Below are 26,228 nucleotides of genomic sequence, written 5' to 3' on the forward strand. Positions count from 1 at the left end.
GTCCAAGTCTGGATGGTATGTGACACTTGGAGGGTAACTTAGAGGTGATGGTGTTTGGATGCACCTGCTTGCCCTTGTCCTTCCGAGTGGTGGAGGCCACAGGTTTGGGAGATGCTTTTGAGAGGCAAGTGCCACTAATTCCACATTTAAAATGAATGAGAACTCTCCCATTATCTGTTCCTCCTTCTCTTGCCTCATCAGAGCAATGCAGTTGATTCTGCAAACCAGCCTGTTGGGAATCCATTAAAAAAAATTACATTAATTAAAAATCAGAAGTTAGTTTTCAGATGTAGAAGGGCTCATTTTAACTTACGGCAGTGGCAGAAAACAGACGGGAGCAGATCGGCAGCCCATTACACATCCTGCACAATTCTCCATTCCTATTAAAAGTCGAAAGTTAAAATTTATGCTTGAGCACATGCCAGAAATACTAGGCAGTGTATCATCCTCCCCAGTCTCAGACAGGAGATGGTGTTGTAATTAATATATTTTAAAAACCTAAATGAATGATTCAACTGAACATTTCTGATTGTCATGGACACCTGTGCAATCTGACTTATAGAACCGTTGGAGTTTGCAGTGCAGACGAAAGCCATTTGCCCCATCATGTCTTTGTTGGCTCTTGGCTGGAGCAATCCAAAACTAATCCTGCTGCTCTGCTCTCTCTTTCCATACAAATATTACCCTACAGAAAGTTAGCCAGGTGGAATAGACTGCTGGCAACAGTATTTATTGTATTGTCAACTGTCTTTGAAAGAGGTAGTTTCTTCACAAAATGTATAGATCAAAAAGAGAAAATTGTAAGTGCTGGAAATCTGAAATAACAGGGAATGCACAGCAGGTCCATCAGCATCTACAAGATTAGCACGTTAGGTGCAAACCCTTCATAACTTGATCCACCTCCTCCTGAAAAGAAAGCACCTGAAATTCCAAAGGGCCAGTTTCATCAGCGGAATTATGGAGGATTGGGTCATAAATCCACCAATGTCCCCGACCCTGGCCTAAAGTGCAAGGATTGGGACATTAAACATAGTTGGGGCAGTTAACTTACCCCTGTATGGATGAATGAGAGACACTCAACCTAAACTTCCAGCAAAGCAGCCGACAGGCACCCAGCTAGACGGACTCTAAGATCCATTCCAGGTCAGAAGAAAAGGTAGTTTTAAAATATGTTCAGTTCTAAGGGAGGCATTTACCAAGGTTATAATCCTCTGCAGGGTTAATGGCCTTTGTCTGCACAAGATCTGTGGTAAGATTTCTGTTGAGGTCCTGTAAGGCCATTCTGGGTGGAATTGCCAGAGTAGCCTAGGACCAACCACCCCCTCCCCCCAACAACCTCAACACGCTTCCTTGACGTGGGTGAGGGGATGGACAATAGAGGTGAATATTGTTGGTAAATTCAATGGAGAAATGAACAGATATTTGTTTAGACAAACTGCAGTAGTGTATTTGGGTCTTGCACATTCTTCTATTTATAAACAAATTAGCAGGTGGACTAGTAATCCAGAGGCCCGGAATGATGCTCAGGAGACATGAGTTCAAATCCCATTGCAGCAGCTGGTGGAATTTAAATTCAATTACTCAGTAAATCTCGAATAAAAAGCTAGTATCAGTAATGATGATCAGGAAAATACCAGATTGTCGTAAAAACCCATCTGGTTCATTAATGTATTTCAGGGAAGGAAATTTGCCATCCTTACCCGATCTGGCCGACATGTGACTCCAGGCCCACAGCAATATGGTTGACTCTTAACTGTCCTCTGAAATGGCCTAGCAAGCCACTCAGTTATATCAAACTGTGACAGAAAAGTTGAAGAAGACTAAAAGTGGACTAACTACCCAGCATCAACCTATGCACTGGAAGCGACAAAGGCACACCCTGCCAGGTTGACCCTGCAAAGTCCTTCTCATTAACATCTGGGGACTTGTGACAAAATTGGGAGAGCTGCCCACAGACTATTCAAACAACAGTCTGACATAATCATACTCATCAAATCATACCCTACAGCCAATGTCCCAGACTCCTCCACCACCATCCATTGGTATGTCCTATCCCATCAGCAGGACAGATCCACCAGAGTGGCGACACAGTGGTATACAGTTGGGAGGGAGAGGCTCTGGGAGTCCTCAACATTGACTCCAGACTCCATGAAGTCTTATGGCATCGGATCAAACCATGGGCAAGGAAACCTCCTGCTGATTAGCACCTACTGCCCTATCTCAATGTTGAACACCATTTGGAAGAAACACTGAGTGTAGCAAGGGCACAGAATTAACTCTAGGTGGGGGACTTCAATGTCTATCAGCAAGAGTGGCTTGGTAGCACCACTTCTGACTGAACTGGCCGAATTCCTAAGGACAGATCTACCAGACTGGACCTGTGGCAGGTGGAGAGAGAATCTACAAGAGGGAAAAACTTACTTGACCTTGCCCTTTCCAATTTACCTGCCGCAGACATATCTGTCCATGACAGTATCGGTACGAGTGACCACCACACAGACCTTGTGGAGACGAAGTCTCATCTTCACACTTCCCTCCATTGTGTTGTGTGGCACTACCACCGTGCTAAATGGAATAGATTCAGTACAGATCTAGCAACTCAAAGCTGGGCATCCATGAGGCGCTGTGGGCCATCAGCAGCAGTAGAATTGTATTCAACACAATCTGTAACCTCATGGCCCCACATATTCCTCACTCTACCTTTACCCTTAAGCCAGGGGACCAACCCTGCTTCAATGAGGAGAGCAGGAGAGCATGCCAGGAGCAGCACCAGGCATACCTAAAAATGAGGTGCCAACCTTGTGAAGTTACAACACAGGACTACATGCATGCTAAACAGCAGAAGCAGCATGCTATAGACAGAGCTAAGCGATCCCATAACCAACAGATCAGATCCAAGCTCTGCAGTCCTGCCACATCCGGCCGTGAATGGTAGTGGACAATTAAACAACTAACCGGAGGAGGAGCGTCCACCAACATCCCCATTCTCAATGATGGCCCAGCCCAAACGACAAGGCTGAAGTATTTGCAACCAATTTTAGCCAGAAGTGCCAAGTGGAGATCCATCTCAGCCTCTTTCTGAGGTCCCCAACATCACTGATGCCAGTCTTCAGCCAATTTGATTCACTCCAAGTGATAGAAAGAAACAGCTAGACACTGGGTACAGCAAAGGCTACGGACCTTGACGATATCCTGGCTGTAGTACTGAAGACGTGCTCCAGAACTGCCCGTACTCTCAGCCAAGCTGCTCAAGTACAGCTATTTTATTGGCATTTACCTGACAATGTGGAAAATTGCCCAGGTATGTCCTATCCACAAAAAGCAGGACAAATTCAATCCGCTCCATCAGCCTACTTTCAATCATCAATAAAATAATGGAAGGTGTCGTTGACATTGCTATCAAGCAGCACTTACTCAGTAATAACCTACTCACCGATTGGGTTCTGCCACAGCCACTCACCTCCAGACTTCATTACAGCCTTCATCCAAACATGGACAAAAGAGCTGAATTCCAGAGGTAAGGTTATAGTGATTGCCCTTGACATCAAGGCAGTATTTGACCAAGTGTGGCATCAAGGAGCTAACACAAAATTAAAGTCAACAGGAATCAAGAGGAAAACTCTCCACTGGTTAAAGTCATACCTAGCACAAAGGAAGATGATTGTGGTTGTTGGAGGCCAGTCGTCTCAGCCCCAGGACATCACTGCAGGAGTTCCTCAGGGTAGTGTCCTACACCAGACCATCTTCAGCTGCTTCACAAATGACCTTCCCTCTATCATAAGGTCAGAAGTGGGATGTTCACTGATGATTGTAAAGTATTCAGTACTGTTCGCAACTCCTCATATAATGAAGCAGTCGGTACCCACACGCAGCGAGACGTGGACAACATTCAGACCATCTCCAACAAGAGAGGAGATAACCCTTGATGTTCAATGGCATTACCATTGCTGAATCCCCCACCATCAACATCCTGGGGATCCATTGACCAGAAACTTAACTGGACCAGCCATATAAATACTCTAGCTACAAGACCAGGTCAGGGGCTGGGAATTCTGTGGCGGGTAACTCACCTGACTCCTCAAAGCCTCTTAACCATCTTCAAGGCATAAGTCAGGAGTGTGATGGAATATTCTGCAATTGTCTGGATGAATACAGCTCCAACAACACTAAAGAAGCTTAACACCATCCAGGACAAAGCAGCTCGTTTGATTGGCACCCCATTCACCACCTTAAACGTTCACTCCCTCCACCATCGGCACACAGTGGCAGCAGTGTGTACCATTTGCAAGATGCACTGCAGTAACTCGCCAAGCCTCTTTCAACAACACCGTACAAACCTGCGACCTCTGTCACCTAGACAAACAAGAGTTGCAGACACATGGAGCACCACCACCTGTAAATTGCCCTCCAAGTCACACACCATCCTGACTTGGAATATCTCGCTGTTCCTTCACTGTCGGTGGGTCCAAATCCTGGAACACCCTACCTAAAAGCACTGTGGGTGTACCTACACCATATGGACTGCAGCAGTTCAAGAAGGAAACTCGCCACCACCTTCTCAAGGGCAAGTAGGGATGGGTAATGCTCACATCCCATGAATGAATAATAAGTGATGTTCCATGATGGGGCCAACTCCAAGTGGGTTATTAAAAGAATGTGCCTAATGTAATGAAAGACCTTTCCCAACTCTACACTTTATCATAAGCAATATTTGGCATTTACCAGCTAATATCATTTCTTTTACAATTGGTAATGTCTTCAGCAACACTTCAGTTTGTGACAGTCATTACTTGGATCTTGCACCCTGTTGTGTTCTTTGTTAAATAAATCATAATAATATAGTAAATGAATGGATCAAAATTTGGTCACATTCCATTACTATTACTTGCATTATTCTTACCCAATTTTCCTGTAATCACCAAACTCAGGTCACTACTCCTAGGTCCTCGGAAAATCTACCCACCATAACTCTTCAAATAGTGCCAAGGGGTCTTTAATATCCATCTGAACAGGCAGACCAGACAGCAGTTTTACATCTAATTCAAAGGATGACTCCTCCAATAATGCAACACTCCCTCATTATTGCAATGGAATGTCAGTTTGGATTGTATGTTCAAGTCCTGGAATGGTCCTGGCACCTATCACCTTTGACCCAGAGGCAAAGATGCTACAAATTGAACCAAGCTGGCACATGGTTATCATGTCGAACCTGGAATCACATCAACATTAGTCCCTCCTCACATTCTGTTTTTGTTTTTTGTTTGTGACAGCTGCTTAAATAACAGTGTGGCAGAGGAACATCAAACCGGAAACCAGAAGGAGAAAGTATACTCTATCAAACTGTCCTCTTTACCACAGCGAACCTCCCAGGTACTCTTAACATACAAGACTTCTCCATCTTAATTAAAATAACTGTTGTAGCAGCCTTTGAAAATAATTTACATTTTTTCGAAGTTGAGTGGTCTAGTGGCTCAGTGCAGAAATGTATTACATAGTGAAGTACTAAGCTACACTCATCAGGAAGACCCCACATTTAATTCCTGGTTAGCCTATTTCTGCTGAGACAATCCATTGACAGAATGCCATGCAGTTTCTAAGCTATTGTTATGTCATTGTTATGACCAGGTGAGAAAGCTATCTCGGGGTTCCTCTCAGCCTTCATCTGGTCTTACTGTAACAGGGTTTTAATTTTTTACGCACTGTGTTTTGAGCTCCCCCTTGGTGAATCCTTATTTACCGCTTTCCAATTAAAAGGCAAAGAAACGAGCACGAACAGGCTTTCTTGAGTTTAAAGAAGAAAAGTGAAATTTATTAAAGCTTAAACTAAAAACTCTAATTCGATTAACGTCTACAGATAAACGCCGCACCCAGCTAGCATGCATATGCGATATGCACATGCAAGTAGAGACAGAAAACAGCAGAAGAAAAATAAAGTGGAAACGTTTGAGGCAGTATCTGAAAAGTCTTTTGTTACGGGTCTTTGACCTCACTGTAGAGTTCTTGTTTATAGGTGGATCTTGCTTCTCATTGAAGCCGAGTATTTTTCATTGAAGCCGAGTATTCTTCTTAAACCTTGTTCACTGTAGGAGACTTTTCTCTCTTGGGGTTCATGTGTCTTCAATGGGTCTTGGAGTTCCATGAGAAAGAGATGGAAGCAGACAGGAGAGGCTCTTTTCAATCTAGGACCCAAGAGCTTGCAGCCAGTTCAAACATTGTACAATTTAAAACTCCCCAAGTTGTCTAGCAGGGTGGTCACGTGACCCACTGGTTTGACCAGGTCTGTTCTGTGTATTGCATTGGAGCGGGGATAGCTCCTTTGTTCCAAAACTGTCTGCTAATATGCAAAAATGTCTGTCTGGCCAGGGGCCTGGCAATTCCTTATAACATGCCTTCTCTTCTTCCCAGCAAAAGTTTCCAAATTTAACGTCCATGTGGTGAAATTAATGTGCCTCATTCTTGGCAGGTGGGGGCCTGCATGACATCATCTTTTGATTTCCTATCAAAGCTATGTTCCAGACTATCCTGTTTCATTTCAAAACTGTATGTAATTATGGTAGTTGATGGCTCATTCCCTGACTCTTTTTTCCATTAACTCGTAAGATCATAAGAATTAGGAGTCTGCTATATGTCCCCTTGAGGCTGCTCCAACATTTAATAAGATCATGGCTGATCTTCCATCTCAAGTCCACTTTCCCGTCTGATCCCCATATCCCTTGATTCCCTTAGAGTCCAAAAATCTATCAATTTCAGTCTTGAATATACTTAATGACTTAGCATCCACAACAAAGAGAACAAAGAATAAAGAACAGTACAGCACAGGAACAGGCCATTCGGTCCTCCAAGCCTGCGCCGATCTTGATGCCTGCCTAAACTAAAACCTTCTGCATTTCCGGGGACCGTATCCCTCTATTCCCATCCTATTCATGTATTTGTCAAGATGCCTCTTAAACGTCATTATCGTACCTGCTTCCACCACCTCCCCCGACAGCAAGTTCCACGCACTCACCACCCTCTGTGTAAAAAAGCTTGCCTCGCACATCCCCTCTAAACTTTGCCCCTAACACCTTAAACCTATCTCCCCTAGTAACTGACTCTTCCACCCTGGGAAAAAGCTTCTGACTATCCACTCTGTCCATGCCGCTCATAACTTTGTAAATCTCTATCATGTCACCCTTCCACCTCCGTCGTTCCAGTGAAAACAATCTGAGTTTATCCGGCCTCTCCTCATAGTTAATGCCCTCCAGACCAGGCAGCATTCTGGTAAACCTCTTCTGTACCCTCTCCAAAGCCTCCACGTCCTTCTGGTAGTGTGGCGACCAGAATTGCACGCAATATTCTAAGTGTGGCCTAACTAAGGTTCTGTACAGCTGCAGCATGACTTGCCAATTTTTATACTCTGTGCCCCAACTAATGAAGGCCACCATGCCGTATGCCTTCTTGACTACCTTATCCACCTGCGTTGCCACTTTCAGTGACCTGTGGACCTGTACACCCAGATCTCTCTGCCTGTCAATACTCCCAAGGGTTCTGCCATTTGCTGTATACTTCCCACCTGCATTATATCTTCCAAAATGCATTACCTCACATTTGTCCGGATTAAACTCCATCCGCCATTTCTCCGCCCAAGTCTCCAACCGATCTATATCCTGCTGTATCCTCTGACAATCCTCATCACTATCCGCAACTCCGCCAACCTTTGTGTTGTCCGCAAACTTACTAATCAGACCAGCTACATTTTCCTCCAAATCATTTATATATACTACAAAGAGCAAAGGCCCCAGCACTGATCCCTGTGGAACACCACTAGTCACAGCCCTCCATTCAGAAAAGCACCCTTCCACTGCTACCCTCTGTCTTCTATGACAGAGCCAGTTCTGTATCCATCTTGCCAGCTCACCTCTGATCCCGTGTGACTTCACCTTTTGTACCAGTCTGCCATGTGGGACCTTGTCAAAGGCTTTACTGAAGTCCATATAGATAGCATCCACTGCCCTTCCTTCATCAATCATCTTTGTCAGTTCCTCAAAAAACTCAATCAAATTAGTGAGACACGACCTCCCCTTCACAAAACCATGCTGCCTCTCGCTAATAAGTTTGTTTGTTTCCAAATGGGAGTAAATCCTGTCCCGAAGAATCCTCTCTAATAATTTCCCTACCACTGATGTAAGGCTCACCGGCCTATAATTTCCTGGATTATCCTTGCTACCCTTCTTAAACAAAGGAACAACATTGGCTATTCTCCAGTCCTCTGGGACCTCACCTGTAGCCAATGAGGATGCAAAGATTTCTGTCAAGGCCCCAGCAATTTCTTCCCTTGCCTCCCTTAGTATTCTGGGGTAGATCCCATCAGGCCCTGGGGACTTATCTACCTTAATGCTTTGCAAGATACCCAACACCTCCTTTTTGATAATGAGATGACTGAGACTATCTACACTCCCTTCCCTAAACTCATCATCCACCAAGTCCTCCTCTTTGGTGAATACTGATGCAAAGTACTCATTTAGTACCTTGCCCATTTCCTCTGGCTCCACACATAGATTCCCTTCTCTGTCCTTGAGCGGGACAACCCTTTCCCTGGTTACCCTCTTGCTCTTTATATATGTACAACAAGCCTTGGGATTATCCTTAATCCTTTTCATGACCCCTTTTAGCCCTCCTGACTCCTTGCTTAAGTTCCTTTCTACTGTCTTTATATTCCTCAAGGGATTTGTCTGTTCCTAGCCTTCCAGCCCTTACGAATGCTTCCTTTTTCTTTTTGACTAGGCTCACAATATCCCGCGTTATCCAAGGTTCCCGAAAGTTGCCAAACTTATCCTTCTTCCTCACAGGAACATGCTGGTTCTGGATTCTAATCAACTGACATTTGAAAGACTCCCACATGTCAGATGTTGATTTACCCTCAAACAGCCACCCCCAATCTAAATTCTTCAGTTCCTGCCTAATATTGTTATAATTAGCCTTCCCCCAATTTAGCACCTTCACCCGAGGACTACTCTTATCCTTATCCACAAGTACCTTAAAACTTATGGAATTATGGTCACTGTTCCCGAAATGCTCCCCTACTGAAACTTCGACCACTTGGCCGGGCTCATTCCCCAATACCAGGTCCAGTCTGGCCCCATCCCTAGTTGGACTATCTACATATTGTTTCAAGAAGCCCTCCTGGATGCTCCTTACAAATTCTGCCCCATCTAAGCCCCTAGCACTAAGTGAGTCCCAGGCAATATAGGGGAAGTTAAAATCACCCACCACTACAACCCTGTTGTTACCTTTACATCTTTCCAAGATCTGTTTACATATCTGCTCCTCTACCTCCCGCTGGCTGTTGGGAGGCCTGTAGAAAACCCCCACCATCGTGACTGCATCCTTCCTATTCCTGAGCTCCACCCATATTGCCTCGCTGCACGACCCCTCCGAGGTGTCCTCCCGCAGTACAGCTGTGATATTCTCCTTAACAAGTAATGCAACTCCCCCACCCCTTTTACATCCCCCTCTATCCCGCCTGAAGCTTCTAAATCCTGGAACATTTAGCTGCCAATCCTGTCCTTCCCTCAACCAAGTCTCTGTAATAGCAACAACATCATAGTTCCCTCTGGGATAGAGAATTCCAAAAATTCAAAAGCTTCTGAGTGAAAAACTTTGCCCTCCTCTCAGTCCTAAATGGCCGACCCCTTATCCTGAGATTATTCCCTCTAGTTCTATACTCTCCAGCCATGGGAAACAGCCTCTTAGCATCTTCCCTGTCAAGCCCTCTCAGAATCTTATAGAAATCTTATGGAAGTCATGGGTTCCTTGAAGCTCTGTCCTTTCTCCCGCTTTGTTCCTTCTTCATATCAGTGACTTCCTCCACTTATTGTTCAACCCTATTAATGCTTTTGTTGATGATTCCACATCATTTGAATTCTATGCCCTCCCAATCTCCAGTGCTCACAGTATCTAGTTTTCTCAAAGTTCAGTGTCTGAATCACTGTATCTTGACCTTTTCCATATCTTTCAAAGTGACATTGAATAATCTATTTTCTTTCAATTCTTCAAAGACACAGTGGTCTGAATTATCACCTGCTGGTTAATAAGATCATATAATTGCCCATTGGTACAGAATAAAGCCATCGACTGGTAGCAGAAAATAGGCAGAAGTTACATTTCATTTAAATATTAATTTGGGAACATGTCCACCCTGTATACAATTTCCTGCCATGCAGAATATCAGATGTAAATCACGTCTCTGTGAAACGAGTGTTGAAGGTTGCTAGGTAGCGGTAAATATATGGAAGGTCATTGGAAAGAACATACGAAGGTGAGTTTTTTTCAAGTTCTTTTTCTGTTGGCACTTGGTTCTCTTGAGTCTGCATAAATTGTACTTTTGCACTCATCACTAAGAGATTTTGCTTTGGGAATTTTCCTGAAGAGGAAACCAACAAAAGTATGCCAGGCAGGTCAGGCTGCACAAGAGACACTCTGTGCTCACTCACAGCTGTAAGCAGAGGTGACAATACTGCACTTTCCAAAAGGAAACTGGGACAGCAAGCCCAATGGCACCCCCAAGAAATATGAACCCAAACTAATTATACGATTGGATGCTTCTACAGAAACACCCCAATCACAGTGTGTCATATTTTCAGTGGCTCGAAAACGAAATGCGATAAAAACTTGTCCCTCCTCTCTATAACCGCTATGTTGATTCATCACATCATCTACTACTCTAACTCATTGGCTAGAATTTACTCCAGGCTGGGGTGGGGCCTAAAATCATGTAGGATGGCAGGGGTGCCATGTCCATCACCTATCTGTGCCCCACTGCTATCTTACCACCAGCAGGGGATGTGGCAGGGTGGCCCTCCTACCCTTAGACCAATTGAGGCCCTTAATGGCCTCTTCCTGGCACCACTGGTATTTTACCAGCTGCATTTTGGCACTTCAGCACCTGAGGAGGCAGCCCAGTAATACCTGGAGGTCTCCTTGCCGGCTGGGAGTGGGCCTTCCTGATTGGGCATGCTGTAGCCCACAGAGGACCCCCCCCAGCACCATGGGCTGCCCCCACTGAAACACCCCGCTGCCCCCCCTCACCTTATTGTTCAATCCCCACGCCTCTCTAGAGCCTGGCCGACTGTCCCCAGTAAGGCCTGACCCCACTTACCTTTTCCAAGGCTGGCATCCATCATGGCTCCTCTCACTGGGTGTAGTCCCAGCATTGGCCACCACACCTGGTGGTGCTGCTGGGACTGAAGATCTGCCAGCCCTCTGACTGGCTGGCAGCTCTTGGAGGTGGGACTTCCTGCCTCAGAGGAATGGAAGCCCTGACTGCAGCCAATTAAGGGCTTGAGTCACGCAAAATAGCAGCATGGCTTCCAGGCCCAGAGAAGGTGGGCTCGTCCCCAGCTTTCCAGCTGGTGGGCAGGGTCACCGCCCTCCACATTAAATTCCGACCATTGTTTCCCATGGTCTCAAGACTGTAGAACATCCCACTTCCCATAGAATTGCCTTCCTTCAACAGTCTGCAAGCTTTTAAAACCCAGATTTGGCAGCACTTAATATTGTTTCCTGATTTACCTGACCTTGTCTGTTGCCTGTGCTGTCCAATACTATGAAGCCTTGGCCTTGCAACTTCTTCTTCCAATTAAAAAAAGGTGAAGGAGAACAACAATTGGCTTCAGCCAATGGTTTTAAAAGGTGGAAGAAAATTCGTCAAGATCCCTGCCCCTAATTATTATCAAGTGATCCCTGCTAAATAGGTTTATATGAGGATGTCATTAGGGCAGATACAGCAAAACTAATTGTTCTTGTAGACCATTCAATAGTGAAATCAGGAAGCACTTCTTCACACAAGGGGCAGTGAATATCTCTCTTCCCCAAAAGTTGTGGATCCTGAGTCAATTGAAATTTTTTTGTTAGGCAAGGGTATCAAGAATTGTGCTTCAGATCAGTCATTATCTGATTGAATGAAAGAACCAATTGGTACAATTTTAAAAGGGGGTTTAGGAGGAGAGGGACCTAGGGTATAGATACACAATTCTTCGAAGGTGGCAAGACATGTTGAGAAGACTTAAAAAATCAAATGAGATCCTTGGCTTTAATAAGAGAAGAATAGAGTACAAAAACAAGGAAGTTAGGCAAAACTTTTATAAAAACTGGTTAGGCCTCAGCCGGAGTATTGTGTTCAATTCTGGGCACCATGCTTTAAAAAGGATGTCAAGACCTTGGAAAGCGTGCAGAAGACATTTACTCGAATGGTACTGGGGATGAAGAACTTAAGTTACGTGGAGAGAATGGAGAAGCTGGGGTTATTCTCCTTAGAGCAGAGAAGGTTAAGAAGAGATTTGATAGAGCTCTTTAAAATCATGAATAGTTTTGACTGAGTAAATAAAGAGAAACTGTTTCCAGTGGTAGAAGGGTCAGTAACCAGAGGGCAGAGATTTAAGGTACATGCAAACATACAAATTAGGAGCAGGAGTTGGCCACTCGGCCCTTCGAGCCTGCTCCGCCATTCAATAGGTTCATGGCTGAACTGATTACTCCACATTTCCACCTACCCCCAATAACCTTCCACCCCCTTGCTTATCAAGAACCGGTCTACCTCTGCCTTAAAAATATTCAAAGACTCTGCTTCCACCGCCTTTTGAAGAAGAGAATTCCAAAGACTCATGACACTCTGCGAGAAAAGATTTCTCCTCATCTGTCTTAAATGGGCAGCCCCTTATTTTGAAACAGTGACCCCTAGTTCTAGACTCTCCCACAAGGGGAAACATCCTTTCCACATCCACCCTGTCAAGACCCCTCAGGATCTTATATGTTTCAATCAGGTCACCTCTTACTCGTCTAAATTCCAGCGGATACAAGCCTAGCCTGTCCGATATTTCCTCATAAGACAGCCTGCCCATTTCAGGTGTTTGACAAAAGAACCAGAAGTGACATGAGGAAACATTTTGTTTTATACAGTGAATTGTTGTGATCTGGAATACTCTGCCAGAAAGGGTGGTGGAAGCAGGTTCAGTGGTAATATTGAAAACACAATTGGAGAAATACTTGAAGAAAAAAAAATTCAGAGCTATGGGGAAAGAGCAGGGGAGTGGGAGTAATTGGATAGCTCTACCAAAGGCCAGCACAGGAACGATGGGCCAAATGGCCTCTTTCTCTACTGTATCATTCTATGAAAAGGCTTGGCAGGCTGTCTGAGGCTGAACCATACTGTTCATAACCTTGGTGTCAAGATGAGCTTCTGACCACATATCCGCACCATCACTAAGACTGGATATGTTCACCTCCGTAATATCCCCCACTTTGCTTCTGCCTCAATTTATCTGCTGCTGAAACCCTCATCCATACCTTTGTTACTTCTAGATTTGACTGTTCCAATGCTCTCCTGGCCAGCCTCCCACGTTCTACCCTATGTAAACTTAAGGTCATCCAAAATTCTGCCTCCCTTGAGCTTACTCACACCAAGTCCAGTTCAACTATCACCCTTTTGCTTGCTGACCTACATTGGCTCCTGATTAAGCAACACCTTAATTTTAAAATTCTCATTCTTGTTTTCAAATTCTTCAATTACCTCACCCCACCCTATCTCTGTAATCTCCTTCACCCCACGACTCTGAGTTATGCTCCTCCCATTCTGATCTCTTAAGCATCTCTGATTTTAATCGCTCTACCATAGGCAGCTGAGCCTTCAGCTGCCAACGCCCTAAATTCTTGAATTCTCTTTGCTTCTCTGCCCTCCTTTAAGATGCTGTTTACAACCTACTTTTTTGACCAAGGCTGTTGGTCATCTACTCTAATATCTCCTTACCTAGTTTGGTCACAAACTTTGTCTGATAACGCACCTGCGAAGCTCCTTGTGATGCTTTCCTACATTAAAGGTGCTATATAAATATAAGTTGTTGCAGTTGGAAAATTTCAGAAATCACTTCACAAAGCCATCTAGTGTCCAGGAAGTGCAACAACATTATGATAGCTGACAATGAATTTGAATAGGAAAATAGAGTCATGGAGTCATAGAGTCATAGTGACAGTGCAATTTATGATTAGAAATATTGACACAAAACTACGACCAAAAATTACAGACAATATGACTTGAGGTTTGTGGACAGGAAGTGTGTATCTTATACAAGATTTTTAAGTACTACACAGATTTTAAGACTTAAAAAGATATTATAACTTGGTCTGTCAGTACTGAGGCTTATCATGACCCCCTCAGGAAAAATAAACAGCAAAAAAGAGCATGATCCTTTTTTCAGTCTATTAGCTGTCTTGTGCTGAAACTATCATTGGGAAGAGTGACTTGGAGGAGTTACTGAGCCTGACAAGATGAAGAAGCTGGATTAACATTAGTACAGCCATTACTGGTGATTGTTTTCACTTCAACTATCTGACTTAATTCAGTTCTCTCATGAGTTCAGTGATTCCTCCAATTCAGCCTCCTGACAATCTCATCAGAACTGGCGATTTAATAAAATGTTTCATTAAATCCGTGAAAAGAATCAGTGAGAGTAATGACTCCTTTTAAAAAGGGCCTAGTGGCAAGCATCCCTCAGTGATCGAATAGAGGTGCCAGTTGTTGATGTACCTGTGTTCAATTAACATCATAAAGTTTAAAAAAAACAACAAACACTGATTTCAAACAGGCAAAGGTGCCGTGACCCTGAGCACTCGCGGGAAAACAAGTATCCACCAGGAAATTATGTAATGTAACAAACAAGCTTCTGAACTGTATGAAGTTCCGATGTCATTAACAAAATAAAATCTCATCGGAGAACTCAGGTTGGGAAGTTTAATCTCCTTATTTCCAGATAATTTTAAATCCTTGGGCCTAGTATGGATTAAAGCAAGAGCTCAGTTGACGTTTCTGTATTTAGTGCAGTTACTGGTATCTTCCCTGGGCTTGTCAGCTGCTCCCGGACTTGATAGATTTCAGAGTGTAAGGGGTTGGGTTAATTTCGCTCGGATGCTTTATGTTGGAATTTGTAGCTGTTTCTTTCCCCTCTTTTCCCCCCGACTCTTCTCAACTCTGATTAAAGCCCGGCTACCTGACCAAACTCGAATACGTGTCGGTTTCGGGTTGGGTCGGGTTGGGCATTTAAAAAAATTAAAGGACTTGGGTTCGGGTCGAGTTCGGGTTGGCTGTTGTCAGGTCGGGCCCGGGTCGGGTTATAATTTTATACCGAGCTAGGCTTTAGGCTGCGTTGCCTTAGCTGATCTCAACTAGCACTCTGGTAGGAGAGGTAAATTCTCTCTTGTCATGAGATGGCTAGCATTTGACAGAAGCATCCACAAGGAAAGGCTGGCAACACCAACTAGGAATCCAATGCCTTAAGAGAAAAGTTACAAGGGGCAGGGGAAAGAAGGGGAGTTTTACACTGAATTCAAAGTTAAGGCAATTGTACAATTATCTTTCCTGCACTATTCTTTGAAGGCTAAATTCTGGATTTTGAGCTTTTTAGCTAGTTAACTTTTAGATCATACAGGCCAAACCATTTAAAAATAACTTGTATTGTTCCTGTAATATTAACATTACAGCATAAAAATAAATACCTAAAGACAATTTGAAATGAAAATAAAAATTATTTACATTTTTGCTCACTCCTTTTTTCCATTTGTTTGTTCTTCCTCACCATTCTCTGTTTACTGCTTTTTTCATGTTAATTTTCTTCCCCGCTTACCCTCCCTTCAGCCATTACAGCAATTCCTGCTCTCTGCTTTCTCCCTGTGTACAGTGCCAGCAATATCAACTAACAAATTACATTTATAAAGCAGTTTTCACACCCTCAGGACATTCCAATACATTTCACAGTCAATTCATTACTTTCGAAGTGTAGTTACTGTTGTTAGGTAGGAGAACATGACACCCAATTTGTGCAGAGTAAGGTGCCACAAACTGCAATGGAATAAATAACCAATTAATCTGTTTTGGTGTTGGTTGAGGGGTAAGTGTTGGTCATGTCACCAGAAGAACTCCCCTCTTCTTCAAATAGTGTAGTGCATTTTTTTATGTCCACTTTGTTACAACCGAGATGGGAGGAGTGCACTGTCTTTTCTATTCCAATTCTCCGCAGGTCACAACATATGTTTTAAAAATGTTTATCCAGTTACCGATTCGGTCATCCCAGAATAAAATACACAAACCAAGTTTCTTTAATAAACAACAAAATCATCAGTTTATTATCAAACAAGACTTATCCAGTTATGAAGCAAAGCATTAACACACAGATTGAAATATGAAAGTTCCCTTTTTAAATGCACACACACACACACACACTCTGAAAAAATACAGAAATTCTCTCTGCAAAGGCCTGTTACACAAAAAGACAAAAAAGACTACTTTGGCCAAATACTTGCTAATTCTTGAAGAAAAAAGAGAAGTTTTGAAAGGAAGTCGTTTGTCCCTTTTGGTCTGGTGTCTGGATAGATGGAGACGGGTCACTGGGATTTGTTCTAAAGCAGTTCTTTCCAGGTGGCGTTGAGAATTAATCTGGCAGGTTTTCCAGCTTCTCAGAGAGATGCAGCACCAGGGATTTTAGCTTTCCCACACTGGATCTTTGCAGTGTTTCTTCAAAGAAGTAGAGAAAGAGATGAGCTGGGTGGTTTCTTTTTCCTTGGCAGGCAAAACACCAACTATCCTCAAAACAGTTCACACCCCAACTGAACTGAAAATAATTCGAACCCCAAACAGAAAGTCAACCTCTTGACCTCCATAAACCTTGACATGTGGCTTCTCCATAAACATCTTCCCCAGGTCACCAAGGTTCTGTTGTTTACTGAGCTTAAAGCACATGATTTCCAGCACATGTTGTTTTCAAACAACATCTCAATCAGTGATCTGTCAACAACAAAGCAAAGTCCAGCATTTATGAAATCTTCAACCTTCCAATAAATCCATTTCCACAATTTAAATATGATTCCTCAAAAAAAACTTCACAAAAAATATAGAAGCATCTTTATAACAACTTGAAGAGACAGACAGGGTCTTGATTTAACATCTTATCCAAAAGAGAAGTGTCAGGCTAGCACAAAATCTAGGCCATGAAGGACATGAGAGCTGCCCTAATGACTGAAGGGAGAGTTTGGTGCTTTTTTTTTGCAGTGGGATGTGTGATGCCAGCATAACAGATGATGGGTTAACCTGGAGATAGGTATCCTTTCAAGTGGCAGTGAGTCACAAGGGAAGTGGGAGCCACCATAACAGCTGTATTTTTTTAATGGGTACTAGAGAGCCAAAGACAGGGTAATGAACCAAGAATTTTTTTTTCCAGTTGGCAGTAGGATCACCATAATGGTTGAAGAGGTGCAGGACTGCCATTTGACAAGTGAACAAGTAACTGAAGTCACTTCCACACCTGGCCATTAGTAAGATTTTTAACAGGTTAAATGCACCCTTGTGGGCAGAGCCTGCCGCCACAGTGTCACCTAATGGCTAAAGACTGAGAACTACACAATGACAACATAGGAACAGAGGCTTTTAGCCATTATAAAAAATGGCACAATGGCCTTGAACTTCTCTATTTTTGCCCAGAGACACATGTAACCTGCGTGCATAACAATTATGTAGCTTAAAAGATTGCAGAATTTTGTGTGTAAAGAATTACATGTGATACAACAATTGATTATGCTGCTTTATGTCCATTGTACATTCTAATGAGATTCAATGGAAATTTGAGCATATCTCGACATTGGCAGAATGGGCGTGGGAATAGGCCCATTTTTGGGTCTAACTTCCAAACTGTGTCCACAGAAGAAATTGAAAGCCACTCATATGCTATTATAAAATGTTGACATTAAAAATATGATAGAAAATTGTGACACAGGAAGTAGGGTTGTTTAGCTTGTTTGTGTACAGGAAGTTGTACCATATTTTCTATACCTACATGCTTCTAAAGAACCTTTAGAAATACTATTTTGAGGTGGAAGTAAGATCCAAATAATCTGTCTTTGATGACTGAAAAATAGCTCCACAGCTTCTTAATTCAGCCACTCAAGGCTAAAGACTGTAATAATTGACTTGACTCTGTAAGCAGGTTAATCTTTGTAAGTTTATTGTGACAAATACTTGTGATATTGCTGAGTGAGTTATAGACCAGTTGTGCTTAAAAGAGGTAACTCACCCACAACACGGCAAGGGTGAATAATTTAGTCATTAGAGCTGAGGTTCAAAGGGCAAGATTCGGAGTAGTTGGGGAGGTGGGGAATAAATGGAATGCATACAGATATTGTCAATTCTTCTCAGGTGCTGTGTTAGTGACAGTTCAAGACAGTACTGTTGTGCTTCCCGTTTCCTCCCTCTACCTATGACTCCTGGCCTGTGATTAGGATGCCAACCCTCGAGGAGTATCCTGGAGTCTCCAGGAATTAAACATTATCCTCCTGGACACGGCTGCAAGCAATCAAGAGAAAAATCATAGGTGCATTAAAACAATGTTTTTTATTAACATTTTCTTTGAATACGTTATAAAAATATTGAAGATGGGGAAGAAAGGCTGTTTGGATGGGTGAGGAGGTTCGAATTGGCAGGTCATGTGATGAAACTTTGAGAAACTGTCCAAACAGATTTACCCTACCTGTGATCCCTGCTATTAGGTTCTCACTTGTGTATGGCCAACATACTGACTATAATCCGTCTCTTTTCTGCTCTAGGTATTTGTTACTTGCAATGTCCAGTTATGCACCAATACATATAGTTCTAAACCATGTGTGCTGAGGTGTGGCTCTGTCAGCAGTTCACAAATGGAACAGTCGGACATGCAGCACGTCAGCGCAGGACCAATTCGCATCAAAAAGGAGAGTAACTTTGGTGAGAATGAAAGTGTTTATGATTCATTATTTCCAGTGTTGCTTTGCCAAACTTTGATCACTTCTTTTTTGAATGTTGCTACATCTTGCTGGAGCAGTGTTTCTTGGGCACTCACCTTGCTGAAGTGGCCATTGATCATATACGAGACTTGACAGTGAGTGCCTGTGGGCTATGCGGCCATGTAAACATTGCCATGTACATAGCTGACCTATATCCTATATACGTAGGAACAGGAGTAGGCCATTCGGCCCTGCTCTGCTATTCAATAAGATCGTGGCTGATCTGATTGTGGTCTCAACTCCACTTTCCTGTCTGCCCCCATAACCCTTGACTCCCTTGTCTATTAAAAATCTCTCTAACTCAGCCTTGAATATATTCAATGACCTAACCTCCACTGTTTTCGGGGGAAGAGAATTCCGCAGACTAACAATCCTCTGAGAGAAAAAAATTGTCCTCACCTCCGTCTTAAAAGGGAGACCTCTTATTTTAAAACTGTGATCTCTCGTTCTAGTCTCCCCATAAGAGGAAACATCCTCCTGGTATCCACTCTATCAAGTCCCCTCAGGATCTTATATGTTTCAGTAAGATCACCTCTCATTCTTCTAAACGCCAATGGGTAAAGGCCCAACCTATTCTTTCACAAAACCATGTTATCTCTGCCTGATCCCATTATGATTTTCTAATTATCCTACTATAACCTCCTTAATAATGGATTCTGGCAATTTCCTGTGACAGATGTTGGGCTAACTGACCTATAGTTTCCTGTTTTCTTTCTCCCTCCTTTCTTGAATAAAGGTGTTACATTTGCGATTTTCCAATCCGCTAAGACCCTTCCAGAATCTAAGGAATTTTGGAAGATTATAACTTCTACTATCTCTGCAGCCACTTCTTTTAAGATCCTCGGATGCAAGCCATCAGGTCCTGGGGACTAGCTAGCCTTTAGATCTAATAGTTTCCCAGTATCTTTTCCCTGGTGATAGTGATTGGTTTAAGTTCCTCATCCTGTCACCAACATACCTGATACACAATCGCAGTTCCAGTAGAGGTTGCTGGATATCAATGTGAAACAGAAGCCCTAGCCCATGGGTGCCAAGGCCAGCTGTAACACACCTATCACCATTTTGGATGGGGATCAAAGCTAGGATTTGCTGCTCCATATGGCCTAGCTGCTTACTGGTTAAACGCATTCAGTCTTTGTGGGAGAATCATAGATTAAATAATTACAAAAGCAAAATACTGTGGGACGCTGGAAACACTCAGCGGGTCTGGCAGCATCTGCGGAAAGAAAAACAGAGTTAACGTTTCATATCTGTGATGTTTCCTTAGAACTGATTAACTAAACTAGTCGCTCTGACAGAGGACAAAATTTAATTACATATTATTTGTCACTAGTCTACAATTATGTTGCTCAGCATTCTGATGCAACATGGAACATGCTTGGAACTCATTGGTATAAACTAGTTCCCAGCGAATGCTTGCTTTGTACATGAACTGAAACCTTCTACCATAATAGGTTATTTAACTTTGTCGACAGATTGGTAGAATTTAAATTTTTGCAAGGGTTTTGCATTCCTCCTCTATTTTTCCTCCAGTCTCCTGGGAAGGTAGGCAACTGGCCTGCTTCAGAGGATGGCAAGCTGTTGTAGAGGAGGATATGGTCTTCATTCATTCTGCATCTCAGTTAAAGCAACCGTCTAAACAACAAAACTCCTCCAATTTATAGGCCAGTTGAGTGTTGATCCATGGGTTGAGTGAGTTTTGCCATGTATATGGGTAATGTGCACAAATGACAAAGGTAAACGATCTCTGCTTGTACTTCTCAACCTGTCTGCAGTCTTTGACATGGTTAACCACACCATCCTCTTCCAATGCCTCCCCACTTTCATCCCGCTGGGTGGGACTGCACTTGCCTGGATCCATTCTTATCTAGTTAATCATAGCTAGATTATCACTTGCAGTGGCTTCTCTTCCCGTTTCTGTACCGTTACCTCTGGTGTCCCACAAGGATCTATCCTGGGCCCCCTCCTATTTCTCATCTACATGCTGCCCCTTGGTGACATCAGCCAAAAATATAGCATTAGTTTACATGTGTATGTTGATGACAGCCAGCTCTACATCACCACTACCTCTCTTGACTCTTCCACTGTTGCTAAATTATCAGACTGCTTGTCTGACATCCACTACTGGATGAGCTGAAATTTCCTCCAATTAAACATAGGGACGACTGAAACCATTGTCTTCAGTCCACTCTACAGCTACTGACTCCATCCGTCTCTCTGGCAACTGTTTGAGGCTGAACCAAACTGTTCGCAACCTTGGTATCACATTTGACCCCCGAGATGAACTTCCAGTCACATATGCGTGCCATTACTAAGGTCACCTATTTCCACCTGAGCTCATCTGCTGCCGAAACCCTCTTCTAAGCCTTTGTTAGCCTCTAGCCTTGAATATCCCAATGCACTCCTGGGCGGCCTCCAACGTTCTACCCGCCATAAACTTGAGGTCATCCAAAACTCTGTTGTGCGTGTCCTTACGTGCCAAGTCTCGTTCACCCATCACGTTTGTACTCACTGACCTACATTGGCTCTCAGTCAAGCAACTCCTCGAATTTTAAACTTTTTGCTCCTCGATGGCCTCGTGCCTTTTTATCTCTGTAATCTTCTCTAGCCCCACAACCCTCAGATGTTTGCATTCCTCTAGTTCTGGCCTCTTGAGCATTCCCAATTGTAATTGCTCCACCATTGCTATCTATGCCTTCAGCTGCTTAGGCCCTATGTTCTGGAATTCCCTCCCGAAAACACTCTGCCTGTCTTTCATCCTTTAAGATACTTCTTAAGATCTACTTATTTGAGCAAGCTTTTTGCCAGGGTGATATTATTGCACATATGTGCCTCAGTATCCAATTTTGCTTCATAACGTTCCTGTGAGCTGCCTTGGGACATTTAATTACATTAAAGGTGCTATATAAATGCAAGTTGTTATTCCCGAGTATAAGTGAAAGGGGATTAAAGGAATCAACCTATGACCTACTTAGATATTTTTGAACTTTCCACAACTTTGTATGTGAAGAGTGACAATAGATATTAACATATTGTCCTTTAAATCTGAGAACGCATTGCAGACCGATGGGTTTAAAGTGCCTTGTCTGTATGGGTTGAGTGAAATGACTTTGGGTAATTTCAACCAACGTCTAGCTGGTGCAGAACTTTCACTAATGTGACACTGATCCATCTCCCTCATGTGAGTCATGTGCGCAACTGGTGTGTGATATGGAGATGTCACAACAACTTGTTGAGTTGGCAGAATTTGAATTTCTACAAGCAAAAAGCCCACTTATGCAAAGTATCTGGATCTCACATTTAGGAGTGCCACATTTTGCCAAATCCAAAACTGGACATGAGATAAAGGAGGGACAGAGGAAAGAACCCTGCTTTGAGTTCCAATGTTTTCTTTAAACCTCTTAATGTCTATTTTCTTCACATTTTAAAATAGCCACAGTACGGTTTTGGTTTTTTCTACAAAGAGGGTTTCTATTTTAAAAGAATAAAGTTTTTAGTGTACATTTTAGAAATTTTGAAACAGGCCCCTCCCCCCACTCCTCTCGAAGAAGTCTGCTGAAATGTTCTTTTCTTTTTAACCCAAGGTCCTAATTACGCTGCCGTCACAGTTGGCCTAGGGTTAGGAGGCACTGTGGTCTACGTCGTTCTGATCTTGCTGAAGAGATCGTTTGTGGGACTGCACTACAGGAGCAGAACTAGAAATTCCACTTGGACCAGACCATTCTGATAAAAGACTGAACAATGAAGCATTGGAACTTGCCTGATGTGGTATATCATTGGAATTCACCTCCTACAGCTCCCTCTGCTGACAATTAGAGACCTCACAACCTGCACTGGGTGATTTCAAAATTGTACTTTAGTCAGAGATATACAGCACAGAAACAGGCTCTTCAACCCACTGTGTCCATGCTGACCATCAAGCCTATCTATTCTAATCCCATTTACCAGCACTTGGCCTGTAGCCATGGCATTTCAAGTACTCATCTAAATACTTGCTCTCTTTGTGTTTGAAATGGATTTGGAATTTATTTTCTGCGTTTGAACTCCACTTTCATATTTTTGCAAAAGTACAAATATAAATCATAATAGAAGTTTGTGGAAGACCTACACTGTAATCTTTTCACTACCTTAATTTATTTGCAGCTCAATCACAGAGGAAATGGGTGGCATACTGGGCTGGGGCACTCCTCTTTTACCTCCTGGGTCTAGCTTGATTCACTGAAAATCTCTTCTCGCTGCTTTCTGTTATTCTTCAATGTGAACTTAGAACTCCTACCCAGCTTCTCGTAGGCCCAGTCCCACAGCAAAAAAAAATCGCCCATCATTTAATTTTGACCAGCATTGAATTGATCATTTCAGAGGCCATAGTTATGGCAATGTGAAAAAATGTCACATTAGGAAGATTGTCTTTGGGGCTAAACTGCATTAATGGCAAAGGGTAGAGCAAGCTTTACATTGCTGCTGGTAATGGGCACATGAAATGCGCAACTGTTCCACTTCCAGCACTGGCAACCCTCACTTTGATAAAGCACAAATATTCACCCAAAAAAAACCCCCAAAATTCTTAAAGTTTGATTACACCATCAGTTGTGGTTACAGGGCAGTGGACTTCAATTGAGAATGTATGATACTCTGATGAGGGTCTTGTAGTGTTATATCAGATTCTGCTGCAGGCACATGGGAAGAACAGACTAAATGCATCCTGCTGGATGACAAATTTTTACTTTCCTAAAAAAAAAACACAACTATTTATCCAACGTTTAATTCTAGTAGTTGTGGCCAAGTTGTCAGCTGTAACTCAGTTGGTAGCACACTTGCCTCTAGTCAGAAGGCTGTGGGTTCAAGTCCCACTGCAGAGACTTGAACACAAAAATCAATGCTAATACTCCAGTGCAGTACTGAGGGAGTGCTGCACTGTCAGAGCTGTTTTTAAGATAAGTTTTAGCACAGTATAATTGGTGGAAACCTGGAACCAGGTCTAGAACCTACCACTGTGGCTGAAAATAATACTGGTGCTTGTTGGTTTCAAGAGGAATAGTTTGAATGTAATTAACAGAAAATGGAATGTGTGTGATGACGATAATAAATCAGTGAACATTCATTGATCATATATCTTGTAACCTTTTAGTACATATTCCACCATCAGTCCCTGCTCTATACTAAGTTAGCTGATCATAGCCAAAGCATCGTGACAAATAATATCAACGCTTCTGAACAGGAAAGTAACAAAATATCAGCTGGCATCTCCATCCTGTTTGCTAAGCAGCAACTCCACACAAAAATACACAAGTGCGGAAATTGGGCAAGGACAGGATTGGGTTTGGCTGCAACTCCTTTTGCAATCAAGTAGCCTTCTGAGACTCGGTGTAAATTTCCATGACGGTGGAGTTCTCCTGCTTGTCTGCTGTTGCTTTGGTGAAACAGCTGTGGAAACCCTAGAAAGTAGCATAAGTGGTATTTACATTGTTTTTCCAAGGTTTCCATGCCTCTTCCTCCAAGTAATGCCAGATGAGCAGTGGTATTTCATCCCCTCAGTGTCCAGATTTATACAGTGAACACATCAGCAATTTACAAGAATGCAGCCAATGCCCATGGAATTGTACCCCAACATGTATCAAGAGTTGTGACGGATTGAAGAGTAAATTAAGACAAGGTATGAAGCTTGAGCAATAAAAGATAAAGCCGTTTACGTTGTATTGTCCAAGTCATGCAGCTTTATAATGCACACCGAGTTACCAAGTTCACGTGACATCTAAGACACAAACAGAATTTATATCAGAATTGAATTAAACAGCATAACACTTTCATTTCATAAATCAGGAATTTGAGCTGGGGAAAAAATTGATCTGTGCTGTGTGCAATAATCCAGGGACTTACTATAAACCTATTAATAGACCAGTATCTCTTGCAATTTCCCAAAGCACGTAACAAAAAGAAACGTCTTTACCAAATACTGGATAGATATTGCTCAAATAGAATATAGATCATTTTCAATATTTAAATTAATTGGATCAAATTTGGTGTCAGTCAACATATAGGAAAGCTAAAAATTAGAAATCTTTTAGTTAGATACTGCAATATGGAGGGGGTCAGGGAGTGGGCTTCTACAGAGCAACTGTTTTTATCTTTGCGATCAAATTGGATCCTGGTCACATTGCAGTTTAACTGGGCAGTTACGAATGAAACTTTGCAACAACTTGGATGTCAGCAAGTTGAAGTAGTTTAAACTGATAGTTTTGGAAGCCCCAAGCTATATTTTTATGATATTTCATTTCCAAACTACTGCAATCTCAAACTGACAAATTAATAAATTAATCTGCATCTCTGCATTTTAGTTGGAAACAAATTGCATCCAGTATGTGAAGCCAAAAATAATTCTTCATCTAGTGCTGTTCCTGTGTAATTTCTAGGTCCAGAAATACGGTGGATCATAAATACAGAACTTATTTACAAAGTATTCTTCATAACTGGTTTTAAAATTTTAAAAATGGCGTATAATGAAACTTTAGTAGGAAAACTCACCATTTAAAACAGAAAAAAAGTTACTAGTTAAAAATGAATATATCATGTGATCAAAGACAGACTCTGGTTCTGTAATACTCTATACTTGGAGATTCATGCCCAATGTGTGCATCCCCAAGATACATTATTTTGCATAATTAGTGTTAGTATAGATATAGCTGGTAACCCAGAATACTTTTGCAGCTTTGTCACTTTAGCTATTTTAATTTTTCTCCCTTACATTTTTGGGTTTTGATATGAAGCACAATCATATCAATAGGCTCACTGGGGAGGAAATTTCCCAGACCTGTTCCCATTTTGCCAGAAGTGCTGTGAAATGCAGTGTTACCAGTAAAGTAATGCTCATGATGTGGGAACAGATCGAAGAAAATTCCTGGTCACTTTGATCAGTGTCCTCCTCAGCCCAACCTCCACCCCACCCAACTCCCTGCAGTTTGGGAACTACTACTCTATGATGTATAAGGAAAAGGAGTGAACAGTAATGATTAATCATAGAGGGATGAGTCGTCTTGAATGAATATTTGTCCCACTTAAAATGCATGTCTGAAGGACTGAAAATGAATGGGTTGGTGTCATAGAATAATCCAAATTTTCACCCAATATTAAACTGAAGTCCCAATCAGAACCACACCACCAAGACACTGGGAGAACTTCCCATTCTCCTTTGAACTGTACTGGGAGATCTTTAACATCCATTAAATAGGCAGACAACATCTCAGTTTAATGTCCATTTTAATCTATGAATTAACCTACCCCCCAAAACTATTTTCTTATGAAACCAGCGCTTGCTGTAGTTTCACTGGCACCAGTACCACCCCTGCCTTCTTCATGCCATTCCTTAATTGTAAATCAAGTCAGTCAGTTAAATG

General features: G+C 42.5%; 1 protein-coding gene across 4 annotated transcripts in view; it reads left to right on the forward strand.

Annotated features, from left to right (window-relative positions):
• LOC137377038 (uncharacterized) overlaps window positions 1-24,872 on the forward strand; it is a 101,020-nt gene extending 76,148 nt beyond the window's left edge. For all 4 annotated transcript variants that reach the window (XM_068046214.1, XM_068046211.1, XM_068046213.1 and 1 more), the window contains 3 exons: window positions 5,271-5,370; window positions 18,622-18,778; window positions 22,422-24,872. In XM_068046214.1, coding sequence (XP_067902315.1) covers window positions 5,271-5,370; window positions 18,622-18,778; window positions 22,422-22,564 — 400 coding nt within the window. In that variant the 3' untranslated portion in view covers window positions 22,565-24,872. The remainder of the gene's footprint in view (window positions 1-5,270; window positions 5,371-18,621; window positions 18,779-22,421) is intronic.
• The last annotated feature ends 1,356 nt before the right edge of the window (window positions 24,873-26,228 follow it).

The sequence above is a fragment of the Heterodontus francisci genome, chromosome 14 (assembly GCF_036365525.1).
Source record: "Heterodontus francisci isolate sHetFra1 chromosome 14, sHetFra1.hap1, whole genome shotgun sequence".
Lineage (NCBI taxonomy): Eukaryota > Metazoa > Chordata > Chondrichthyes > Heterodontiformes > Heterodontidae > Heterodontus > Heterodontus francisci.